The sequence below is a fragment of the Hippopotamus amphibius genome, chromosome 4 (genome assembly GCF_030028045.1).
Source record: "Hippopotamus amphibius kiboko isolate mHipAmp2 chromosome 4, mHipAmp2.hap2, whole genome shotgun sequence".
Lineage (NCBI taxonomy): Eukaryota > Metazoa > Chordata > Mammalia > Artiodactyla > Hippopotamidae > Hippopotamus > Hippopotamus amphibius.
In genome coordinates, this window is record NC_080189.1 from 183,391,576 (window position 1) to 183,404,319 (window position 12,744).

Below are 12,744 nucleotides of genomic sequence, written 5' to 3' on the forward strand. Positions count from 1 at the left end.
CTGGCCTCCTGCCCCCGACTCTGAAATGCTCTTGCAGTCCTAACTCAACCTAGGTCTGAGGGTCACACTCGGACACCCCACCTCGCCGGGTCCTCTCCTTCATGATGGGAATAATGTCATCTGCCCGATGGTTGGGGAAACAGGGCCTGGGAACTAAGGAGATCATGCGAGAGGGGGGCAGGCAGTTGACAGGCAGAAGCAGCCCACACAGCACCAGCCATGTGCCCAGCTCCATGTTCACAAGTTCATTCTCAAAACAACCTTCTAAGTTAGGTGCTATTATTAGGGTCTGCATTTTATAGATGCAGAAACTGAGAATCAGAGAGGCTCAGAAACTTGCTCAGGTCCACAGAGCCAGTAAGTGGCAGGTCTGGGATTCAGATCCAGGTAAATCCACCTTCTTAACCACAAACTTCATCAGGGAGCCTTTGCAGAGGAGTGGGGACTCAGATGGGCTGTGGGGACAGGAGGCTTTGAAGGGCAGGGCAGAAGAAGAGAAGAGAGAAGAGTCCATGTGGAGGGTCCCTTTATGATGCCCTAACTCCCGAAGGGAGAAATCAATGCAAGGCAGTCATTCACAGCTTAGTGAGAATTAGCCCATAGGACTTCCTCCACTAGAATCACGTTTAGAAGTGAGGCAGAGCTGGGAGGCGCAGCTGGGCCCAGGGCTCAGGTGGCAACACAAGAGGTCGCTGGGTGCCACACAAGACCTCTGGGTTTTCTCAGGGATCAGTGGGGGCCCAGAGGCCTCAGAGGTGCATCCTCAGCTCTGGACTTCAGGAAGGGCACTGGTGTGGCCCTCAGGAGGGGGCACTGGGACAGGACCTGTGGGCTACAAATTTTGGCCCAAAGAGGTGCCTCCTCCCACTGGGCAGTGTCCAGCTGCTCCAGGTGGTCGCGGCGGTCCTGACCCCAGAGACCTGGACAAGCCCCTTTCCGCCTCTGGGCTCAGTTTCCCCAAACCCCTTCGGCTTCCATGACCCCTCCTGGCCAGGGGGGCAGGAAGCTGAGAGCCCGAGAAGGGCAGAGCTCAGCCGCCGGGTGAGGAAGAGCATCCCTCCTAGCAATGGGCCATTGCCCATGTCGGACCCCTGCTGGGAACACCCTCCCCCCACTCCTCCTCATCTCCATCCAAGCATCTCCCTCTCAGGAAGCTCCCCCACATCCTGCTGAGGCCAGATCCCTCCAGTGGAGCTCTCACACCTCTGAGGGCCTCTCATGGGGTGATATTTTAAAAAATAATTAAAAAAACCACTACTCCCTGAGGGGCCAAGGGAGTAGGATGGGGGGGCACAAGTGTCTCCCAACACTCCCCTTTCTGGGGGGCAGAGTGGCGAGCCCCCCTCTCGGGCATCGTGGAGTGTGGGGAATAGCTGTTCCCCATCCCCCTTGCTCACTGTGCACCACACTTCGGTCTCATTCCACAGCATTTACTGAGCACCTACTACCTGACAGCTCTAAGTGCTGGGGATTAGCAGCAAGCTGCTGTTCTCGGTGGGGGGTGGGGGAGACAGATGATAAACAAGACAGATACGTAAGACAAAGTGAGAGTCAAGTGTGGGTCAGGGAGATGGGAAATCCAGGCAGGGAGGAAGAAGATGGGGGAGGGGGCTACAATTGTAAATGAAGTAAGTGCTCAGGACCCCCCACCCGGAACAGGGATGACATTTGAGGAAGATGTGAAAGGAGGGGAGGCAGGGAATCATGTGGATATCTGGGGAAGAACATTCCAGGCAGAAGGAAAGGCACATGCAAAGGCCCTGGGGCAGGAGCCTGTCTGATGTACTTGAGGAGCAGCAGAGAGGCCTGGTGGCTAGAGGGGAGTGGGCTGGGAGAGTCTCTGGAGATGAGATCAGTGCGATTTGACATCTACGAGGCAACCTGATAACCGTCTGTCTCTGCCTCTAGGACGTCAGCCTGGCACTGGGCACAGTGTCTCCAGCATGGAGAGCGGCATCTGGCGTGGACAGCACTGCAACACATACTGGTGATACACATGAATTGAGAGTACGGGCCCAAGCATTTGGGTGTCTGTATGAAAAAAAAGCACACAAAAACCCACAAAACCCAAAAAACAAAAAAAGCCAAAAACTAAAAAAACAAAAAACCTCCCAAACCCCCACAAAAGCCAAAAAACAAACAAAACACCCCAAACAAAAACAAAAAATTAAAAAACTCACAAAACCCCCAAAACAAAAAAAACCCAAAAGAAGAAAAACCAAAAAAATTTAAAAAACAAAAACCCCAAAAATAAAACCCCCCCAGACCAAAAAGGTCAAAAAACAACCTCCCCAAACTCCCTCAAAACCCAAAAAACAAAACAAAACAAAAAACCCAAACAGAAAAGCCAAAAAATTAAAAAAAACCCAAAACCCCAAAACCAAAAAACCTCCAAACCACAAAAAAACAAACAAAAAACCCCTCCAAACTTTTAAAAAACAAAACACCACAAAAAACAAAACCCAACTCCCCCCTCAAAAATTTAAAAAACACAAAATCCCAAAACCCAAAAAATCCCCCAAAACAAAAAAACCAAAAAATTAAAAAAAAAAAACCAAACACAAAACAAAAAATCACAGAACCCAAAAACCAAAAAAAAAAGAAAACCCCAAACAAAAAAATTAGAAACCACAAAACCCACGAAACCCAGAAAACAAAACAAGCCAAAAAACAAAAAAAATTTTAAACTCCAAAACAAAAAGAACCTCCCAAACCAAAAAAATTTAAAAACCACAAAACCCACAAAACCACAATACCCAGAAAACAAAAAAAGCCAAAAGCCAAAAAAAGCCAAAACCCAACCCCCCCCCCCAAAAAATTAAACCTCCAAAACAAAAAACCAGTACCAGAAAATCCCCCAAACCAAAAAAACCAAAAACAAACAAACAAACAAAAAAACCCAAAACAACCCAAATAAAAAAACCCAAAATCCCCCCAAACACAAAAAAGCAAAAAAACACACATACACAAAACCAAACCAACCAACCAACCAACCAACCAACCAACCACAACAGAAAGAATGACCAAAAGGAGCCCAACCTCAAAACCATACACAAAAATCACTTTGAATAGCTTCATGACATCAGAAGGGTTTCTTAAACAAGACCCAAAAAGCTTTCATCAGAAAGTAAGAGCCTGAAAGATGCAAGAGAAATTCAGCAGAATTAAAATTAAGAACTTCTGTTCATCAGAGGACCACGGAAAGAGTGAGAATCGGGCAACCAGCGGGAGGTGCATTCGCCACGCGTGTGACTGACAAGGGCTCTCCGGAGAGCTCCAAATCAATACGGCAACTTGATGGAAAAACACGCAGACGTCTCAAATGAGGGATGGGCGGTGATCCAGGGCCGCGCAGTTACCGCCCCTCCCCCCGCACACCCAGCAGCTCCCGCCCCCCCCCCCCCAAAGCCAAGTTAGGGGCGGCTGCGCGACACAGGAGGTCCCGGGCCCGCGGGGAGGGGGTGGCGCCCAAAGCTGGCCGTGCGCGTGCCCTGTGGCCCGGCCCTCCCGCTCCGGGGCTGCCCCAGGAAGGCTGCATGTGCTCCCGGGGACCTGGACAGGCGTGGTCCCAGCGGCTTCATTCACAGCGGTCCAGGCTGGAAGCCGCCCGCCCGGACGGCCGTCCGTGAATACACAGATTGCGGTAACTTCACTCCCAAACGCCGTGCTCCGAGACAGCCTGCAACTGGCAGCTGCTCACACCCTAAGGACGCCTCTCGAAAACATGATGTTTTGGTGGGAAAAAAAAAAAAAAAAAAAAAGCCAACCTGAAAAGCACAGGCTAAAAGACACCATGTATGTGAAGTTCTAGACCAGGCGAAACAAAACGAAGTCAGTTAGGGATGCTGTTGAGCGGCCAAATCAGGAAGAAAGCAAGAGACCGCTTCATCACCAAAGCCGCGATCCTGGAGACCTCCGGGGGAGGTGGAGGGGGCTGTGATTGGGGAAGGGTCTTGGTGGGGGGGGAGCGGTGTCCCTGGGGGACTGGCAGCATTCAACTTCTTGACCTGAGTGGTGGTCAACCTAAAGTCTTCAACTGCACAGAGATTGATTACTTCTTCTAGATGCCTCTCACAGTTCACAACTTTGAAAAATTACATTGCGGGGGGGAGGGGCAGACTCGGAACAGGAATAGCTCTGGGTTTCCTGGGCACCTTCTGTATCCCAGGTGCCATGCGAGGCGACTGACCCACTTTGCTCTATGAGAGAGGAGGGGACTGGGGCTCACACGGAGGAAGCGGCTTGGCAAAAGGCATGGAGCAAAGTGGCGGGAGTGAAGGCAGGCAGACCAGACCCGGGGCAGAGGGAAGGCAGAGGAGGGGATTAACTTGGGGATTAGCGACTCTGCGGTTCCGCACTCAGAGAGCCAGCCGGGACTCGCTAATATCTGCAAATATTTGAGTGTCACAGGGAGAGTTTTTCAAGCAGTCGGAGGCAGGATAGCTGAGTGAGCAAGAGGCAGGGGCATGCATCAGGCTAGAGCAGAGGAGGCCAAGACCCGGGGCTGGAGAAATGGACCCCAGGCTCTGCTCGCAGGGGCTTCCATCTGGGGCAGAGAGGACAGAGGACACCCCACCGACCTCCACTCCCTGCCCCTCATGGGTCTCCCTGAACACAGCCTTGCTTCCTCAGGCCCCCAGGACTTTGCACCGCTTGGAAGGCTCGTCCTATCCGTCCTCCTTGCAAACTCCTATTCATTCTTTAAGCCTTGGCTCAAGTATCCCTGCTTCCAGAAAGCCTTCTCTGATTGCCCAGGCCACTGTCTCCAACCTGGGATCCCTGGGAGCATGCATTTTGGGCCTGGGTCCCTGTTCTGGAGGGCTGGCCTGTCTCAGCGCCAGTGCAGGACCTGGTACACAGAGGGGGGATGAGCCCCCCTGGGGATGAGGGACAAGAGAGTCACAAAAGCCACAGAGAAAAGATGACAAGGAGGATAACTGGTTTGTCATGTAGACAAGAAGGGGGGGTGGAAGGGCATTCCAAGCAGAGGGAACAGCATGGGCAAAGGCGGAGGAGCAGGAGGATGACAGCTAGTTGGGGCTGAGAAGTGGGGCTGCGGGATGTGGTGGGTGGTGAGGAGGGGGACTCAGGCAGAGGGGTGAGGGCGGGGGAGCCCCAACTGTGTACCACAAAGGGAGCCACTGAAGGTCACAACGACATAGTCCTTTTGAGCCAGCTGTGGTTCCGGGCACTGGGGGTGGGTGTGTGTTTGTGTGACAGGTATTGGATGGGGCAAAGGGCCTGCCCTCTCGGAACTCAGTTCAGAGTCCTAGGCGCAGCCTGTAATGTGGGCCCCAGGACAGGAGGAGGGACCCCAGCACAGGGTCATCCCTCTGAACACCCAAGACCCCTTCACTTGGACCACAAATGAATCTTCTCCTGCCTGGGAAGCCACAGTTGTGCAGTTCAGATGCCCCACAGTGAAACTCTACCTGGACCCCTGCTGTGGGCCAGGTCCTAGGTGAGGCCTGTCACTCACAGTAGCTCAGGTCATCCTCCCAACAGCCCTGCAAGGTGGGGGTGGTTAGGATACCCACTTTACACATAAGGAAACTGAGCCCCAGAGAGGGTCAGGACTTTGCCAGAAGACCCCACACCTTGTGGCCTACACCGTGGGAGGCCATGCTGACCAACTTCCCCTACATCCCTAGGGGCCATTGGTCCTGGACCCCTGACACTAAATGCAGGGCAGAACCCTACAGGGGCAGCCCCAGCGCTGGCTGGGAAGAAATAGTCTGGAAAGGGTCTCAAGGTTGCCCTGGGACCACAGTTGGGGTGAGAGGGAGAGGAGGGTGGGATGCTCCCCAATTTTGGGAGGCTATGCTGGGTCCTGGCCACATAGGACCCCCAATGCCACCAGCTCCAGAGCTCTGCCTACTGCTGCCTCTCAGTGCAGCCCAGAAGCCTGGGCGCCGGCCACTGCCACCAGCCTTCAGGATTCAGCTCAGGGAGGCCCTCAGCCCACCCAACAAAGAGATGCTCTGTGCCCTAAGCGCTGGGGCAGTGGATCTGCCCACCTGGCTCACCTGTCCACCTGGGTTCCTAGCCAGGCTGGGCCATGTCTCTGTCCCTTCTGCCCAGAGCACAGGCTGGGCATGTGCTCAAGAGCCTTGGCTGGGCATGGAGAGAGAGGGAAAGAGAAAGAGGACCAGAGGGGGGGCCCCCCAGGCTGGTCTCAAGGTGCCCCATGAATGCTACCTTATTTCAAGTCCCAGCTAAGTAGTAACTCCTCCAAAGACAGCCGAATCCAGGGGGTTGGGGGGGGTACCAGTGAGATGACAGCCAATGGGGGTAGCAGGGAGGGTCCTGGCCTGGGGTCAGAGGCCTGGGTTCAGGCCTGAGCTCATCTACCTGGCCAGAGGCAGGGCTGCCACTCTCTGGGCCTCATCAGCCCCACCTGGACCCTGACCATGACAAGGTGGGCCTGGCTGATGGACATCTGGTTTTGGGTTTGAGCTCCTATGACCTAAGAGACTGGACCCTTCCTCTCAGCCTAAGACAAACAGGTTCTGGTCCTGTGGGACCAAGGGAGGGCTGCACAACAGCTCAGCGGCCAGAAGATGGCCCTGCTCTCATGTCCAGTCTGGGGCCTCCGTGTGAGCCCACCTGTCCCCAGGCTGCCCCCTGGGCATTCCCGAGTGACTCATCCACAGCACTGAGGGTCACTTGGGAAGGCCCCAGGCCCCTCTCTCCTAGACCCTGGGACCTGCCCTGGGACAAGCTGGGATCTGCTGGGTCCCCGTGCCTTGGGGAATGGGTGCACCTGCTACTGAGCTTCCTCCTCAGGGATGCTGATCCTGGCCTTGGATAGGGGGAGGGAGGGGGAGGGAGGAGGCAGAGAGACCCTCCAGGGCCCGTGGATCGTCCTGAAACACTGCAGCCAGAGCTGGGCCTCCTGCCCACACAAGCCTCGGCTCAGCCTCCGGAAGGAAAACACAGGAGGGGTGTTCCCTAAGTGGGGGTCAGAGAGCCCAAGGGAAGTCATGAATATTCAAATCGACGGATCCCGGGCCTGCCCCGAAGGCGCCCAGTGGAGTCCATAAACGCTCAAAGTTTAGCACCTGGAGGGAGGCCGAGGGGGACACTCCCCAGACGCCGTCGCGGGATTCCCCCAAAATGGCTCCAAGACGCGACTGCCTGGCCAGCCGGGAGGACTCCATCCTCCACCCCCGCCCCCACGAGGTGGAAACTTAAAAGCTCAGAACCAGGCAACTGTCAGCTGGGGGATGGGGGAACCGGCCGGCGCGGGGGACCGGGTGCGTAACAGCGGGAGCAGAAACCCTGAGGGTCCCAGGGGACAATTCAGAGTCCAGGGCAGGGCCCGGGAGATCGCGGAGGCCCGCGCGCGCGCCGGCCCGGCCCTGGGTGGCGCACTCCCACCCCCAGCCGCATTGGCCCCTGCCCGGCCAAGGACCCCCGGCGCGGCGCTCCCCGCTGTCTAGCCGCGCGCGCACACACGCACCACACACAGGCACACCGGCCCTGGCCAGCCCCGCCGGGCGGCCGCGGGCCGTAGATGCGCTCCGGCACAGCCCTCTCCCCTCGCCCTCCCCAGCGCCCACATCCCCGACCCCGGCCCCGGCCCCGGAAGCCGCGGCACGGAAGACGCTCCACTCACCTGAGTTTCTCCATGTCTGCGGCAGAGGCCTGCGAGAAACCAAAGGAGAGGGTCAGCAGGCGGGAGGCGTGCGCTCCGCGGCCGCGCCGGGCGGAGCTGGGCACCGCGGGCACAGGCGGGCGCGGCGGCGGGGCACCCCCGCGCGGCTCGGTTGTTGGAAAGTCCGGCTCGCGCGCCCCCAGCCCGCACTCACCGGCCGCGGTCGCTGGGACTCAGTGGGTGCGCGGGGCCTCGGCCGAGTAACAGGTGAGCCCGCCCGGGCCGCCGCGCACCGAGTTACGCCCCCCGGGGAGAGGAAGGGGCTGGCCCGGGGACTCGGGACCGCACTGCCCGAGGCGATCCCAGTCTCGCCCGCCGGAAAAAGAGGGGACCCGGCCCGGCCGCGTTAACTCTCCGGCGACCGCGGCCCCCGCTGCACACCCCCCCCTCCCCACCCCGCCCGTTAACCCTTCTTGCCCCGCGCTCCCTCCCGGAGGAAGCCAAGCCCGGAATTGCAGAACCTCCGAGTCGGAGAATGTTCAAATCGGGCAACTGGGGGCCGTACGGGAGTGCAGAACCTGACACGCACACGATCCGAGGGTGCTAGCAGTCGGGACTTCAGACTCCTCAATCAGGGACCCTGCTGCCCTCAGCTTCTGGGGTCCGGGCCTGTCTCGCCCCTCCCGGGCCCAAGGGATTAACCCTTGCGCGCCCGGTTCGCCAGCGGGGCTCCCTGCCGGGCTTGCGCAGACCCGCCCGCGCGCGGCTTGGAGACCCTCCCCGCCCAGCCCCGAGCAGTCGGGCAGCCCCCTCCGAGGGCCGGGCGGGGGGCCCGCCCGCTACCGTTAACCCTGCGGGCGCCGGCGAACGACCGGGACCGCGAGCGGCCCGGGCGGGATCGCACTTCCTGCGCGGAGCGGGGGGCGCGGGGAGGGCTCTCCATCGCCCGAGAGAGGCCGCTCCCGGGGGCTTTTCCCCGTCTTTCTGTACCATGCCGGACATTAAAGGGGGACGGGGGGCTGCGCCCAGGGACCACGCGACACACCTGGGAAGACTGATGACTGCCCATCCCGGCCCCTCGCGCCGGGCGCCGCCGCCGCGTCCGCCGGGAGCGCGCTCCGCTCCGGTCCGGGCCCCACGTCGCCTCCCCCACCGACCCGCCGGGCGAGGGCGCAGCCCGGCCGCCAGCGCCGAGCTGGAAGGCCCGGCCGGGGCCCTCCGCCAGACTCGGCCACCAATTCCCCGGGTGCTCGGTCAGGCCCTCCTGAGACTCCCCTGGCCTCAGTTTCCTCACCTGCGGGCTGGGTTTGGGGGCAGGGGGAGCAAGACGAGGAGCTCTCTTGCCCTTCTGCATCGCGGACTGCGGAGGGGCCGGGGTGCGGGAAGGAATTTCAGAGGAAAGGATCCCCGAGGCGTCTGGATTGGCGGCCAGACACGGTCCCCGACGCTCTAAAAGTTGTCGGAGACCACGAGCCCAGACCCCTCTATATACTCTCCTCCCCCAAGACAAAGAGCTGGCCGATTGGCCAACACCTCCCCGACGCCCCCTATGTACCCAGGCCCACCTTTCCCAGGTTCCCATCACCATGCTCAGCACACTAGATCCCAGCATACAGCAGGCGCTCAATAAACACGGACAGTGCATGCTTGATTCCTACACCTCTGTGGCGTGTCTTTTCCTGCCTCTTCCCTTCTGGCTGTGAGTTGCAGGCAGGAGCCCTGTCCCTTCACCGGGGCACCCCCCAGCACCCAGCAGGCCTGGCCTCCACCCCGCCAACGCAGGGTGGGAGGAGCCCCGCGTTGCCAGGGTCAGCCCCAACCCCAAAAGTCCAAGTTCCATCATCCACCCACGATGCCTCGCTCATTCATTAGCTCTGGGCTCGGTTCTTGGGGTTCGGAGGCGGCAGCAAAGGAGGTGAGCCCTGCCCTCCAGGGGCTAATGGTTGAGAAATGAAACCGCCGCTGGCATCTCAGGAGTCCCCCCGCAGCAGAAGGGCTGAGATAATAAGGACACCACCACCCAGCAGCCCTGCCTTCACGGCACTGTCCAGCTCTTCCTCAGGGAAGCAGTCACTCCCATTTTACAGATAAGGAGAGTGAAGGGCCGAGGCAGAGCCCAGCTGGGCCTGGACCCCATGCCTCAGAGACCTCTCCCACCCAAAGGCGGGGGACGGCCCTCACATGTCACCAGCTGCCTCAATCACTCACAGTCAATGACCTGCCAGGGAGTTTGTCTAAAATTAATAAGAATGTATGAAAATTTAATTATAAAAATCTAGCATTTATTATTTATATTGAATGTTTCAGCTCTTCTAAAAGGCCTGTCTGGGAATTTCTCCCCCACAAAGGGACTCTAGGAGAGGCTGCTGAGTTGCCCTGGTGGCCGGGGCCAGGGGGTAGGGCGGGGCAGAAGGCTGACAGGGAATGGGAGGGGGTCCAGCCCCAGCCCCTCAGCAGCCCCTTCCTTCACTCTGCGAATCCAGACCCTGAAACCTGGCTCTCATCCTACCACAAAGTCTCATATTCTCCCTAGACCCCATGCCTGTGTGGTCACCATTGGCCTCACTCTTAAAGGCCACCTCCTCCAGGCAGCCCTCCATGGAGGAGACCCAGTGGAGTTGTTGGGTTTGGCCTCCGGACCAGGTGTGTGCTCCCTGGGGCAGGGCGGTGACTTTCCCAGCTGCGTCCTGGGGCTAGGCCAGCGCCTCACCCAGCGGGTGGGAATTGTGCGCAAGCTCCAGTGCATGTACAAAGAGCAGTCACAGCTGTGTGCGGCTGGCCCCAAGGTGAGGGGCTATGCCTTTGGCAATGGTCTTGGTGCTGGGGCCAGAGAACCACATTTGAGTCTTGACTCTGCAATTCATCATCACAAGATTTGGGGAAATTCCTGAGATGCCCCCCTTTTGGATGAGGAAACCTGGGCCACAGCTTGAAGTGGCTTGCTCTGAGATGCCTGAGGTTAGCTGAGGCCTGCCTGGTGGGCTGGGCAGAGGAGAGTGGGGGCACTCCCTGGGTCTCGGGCCAGAGGTGGTGCTTCTGTTACAGGACAGGAGTAGGGGCAGGAGGGGACCATGACTATGAGGGACCTTGAGATGTCCAGGGTCCCCGGTGTGAAATGATGGGGCAGGAGATACTCTCGGGCCCCGTGTGGTCCCTCCAGAGACCCACAGGCAAGTGGGGTCCCAGTGCTCTCCTGATATAGGTGGGCACACAGGTGGGCACTCTGGGTGCTTTCAGAGGGACAGTCCATCCCTGCTCTGGGCGCTGTACCCCCAGTTCACCCCATACTCACAGCCCCATGCCTGTTCCTGCAGCACACCCGTGACCTTGTCACTGTCCTCCCTAAACCCTCCTCTTGTCCCCTCTGGGTGGTCCAGCACCTCTGGGTGGTCCAGCCCAGTGGCCATCTTTATGTCCCAGCATCACACAATCCCTACGTGTTGGCTAAACTGGACCGTGCCATGCATCCCTCCCTCAGCCCACCTGCTACCTCTTCCTTCCGTGTCTCTGCCGGTGCCGGTCCCCACCACCCCACACACTCGCCCTCCACACCCTGAGCCACAGTCTGAGCTCCCTGCTGGCCTACAGCCACAGCCCTGCCCCCCCTTCCCTACGCCCTGAGACTCTGAGCTTCCAGAGGGCCAGATACAGGCCCATCCACCCTTTAGTTGCCTGCTCTGTTGCCAGCGCAGCCCTCGGCCCTGTTGAGGAAATCAATCCCATTCAATCCTCGTAGTGACTTTGCGAGGTGGGTCTTACAACCCCCACTTTACAGATTCGAAACCAGAGACTCCAAGAGGCAAACCCCTGCAGCTTGGGTGCAGAGCGTGGAGGGCTGGAGCCAGCCTCCCGAGCTGCTGTCCTCCCCGTGGCGCCTGGGCACGTGACTGTGCACACAGTAGGTGCTCCCAAGGGGCGATGGAGGGAGGCAACCCTGTGTCACAAGTCAAGCCTCAGCGAGGGGCCGGTACACACCGACTTGGCCCTGCCTAGCCCTCTGACCACACCCCCACCACCTGCCCCTCACTTACCACACACTGGCCACACCGGCCACCTGGCTGGTCCCAAGCTAACCCAGCTCACTCCTGCCCCAGGGCGTCTGCACGTCTTCTCTGCACCTGGATCTTTGCAGGGCTGGTGACTTCCTTCTCTGACCACCCACCTAAAGCAGCTCCTCTCTCTCACGAAACGATCTCTCGTCACGCCCTGTCCCTTTGGATTCATCCTCTTTGGCCATTTGCCTGCCCCCTTCCAGCCCCTGCACTACCAGCGACACCCCTGACGGCAGGGCCCCTCTGCTTCAGCCATGGTGTCTCTATCCCTCGGGCCTGTTGCAGAGGCCTCTGCTGAGCAGGTGGTGACGCCTGAATGAACGCAGTTGCTCTTAATCCCCGGCCCGTGGCATCTGCTCTTGACCTCGAGCAGCCTCTGGTTTGCTCTCATGGTCCCCATCACTTGCCCGCCAGCCCATGCCCCTCCGTCCCCCCTCCCCCCCACACTGGGGGGCACTTGAGCCCACTTGGAACCCATGCACACACACCTGCACAGAGCCCTGCCCAGGGAACCCCTCTGCTGATGGGGGTCAGTCCTGCTCTGGCCCCCGCCAGTGGTTGTGTGACTCCTCTACTGGACCACCTGGCCCGGTTGTATTGCTGCCCCTCCCCCCCCAAATCTCAAGGTTCCCGAAACTGTTTTGAGAAGGAACGCGGGTCCAGGTCAGGGAGGGGCCTGCTGGGTGCTGAGGCTTCCCCTCTGCCCCCGACGCACCCTGTGACCCTGGGCAAGTCCCTGCCCTCCCTCGAGGCCTGTGCTCGGTCCCCTAGACCCTCCTGAGATCTACTGAGCTTCAACTTCCTTGCTTTCTTCCTTATCCTCCTCCCTTACCCTCTCTTCAAGGGGAGGACACAAGCCGAACAGTACAGACGGCAGAGATGGCGGGGGAGTTGCAAATCCCAGATGTGGCCAAGACAGCGGCCACCCGCCTCCTACTGATGGAGACTTGGGCCTCCTGTGCAGCTATGTGACCTTGGGCAAAACCCTCAGCCTCTCTGAGCTCTATCCCTCACCTAGGGAGGATGGAAAGTCTCCAAAGATGTGAGTGGCACGGTGGCTGTGTGTGTGTAGGGGACTGTCATGGGGACAGGGCT

The 12,744-nt window shown here is 59.0% G+C and overlaps 1 protein-coding gene across 2 annotated transcripts in view; it reads right to left on the reverse strand.

Moving 5' to 3' along the window:
- Positions 1-12,744, reverse strand: part of BEGAIN (brain enriched guanylate kinase associated) — a 45,613-nt gene that overhangs the window by 20,359 nt on the left and 12,510 nt on the right. The window contains exon 2 of one of the 2 annotated variants that reach the window (XM_057731919.1): positions 7,619-7,647. In XM_057731919.1, the coding sequence (XP_057587902.1) occupies positions 7,619-7,647 (29 nt within the window). Of the gene's footprint in view, positions 1-7,618; positions 7,648-12,744 lie in introns of those variants that run through there. The other variant, XM_057731918.1, reaches the window with a different exon arrangement.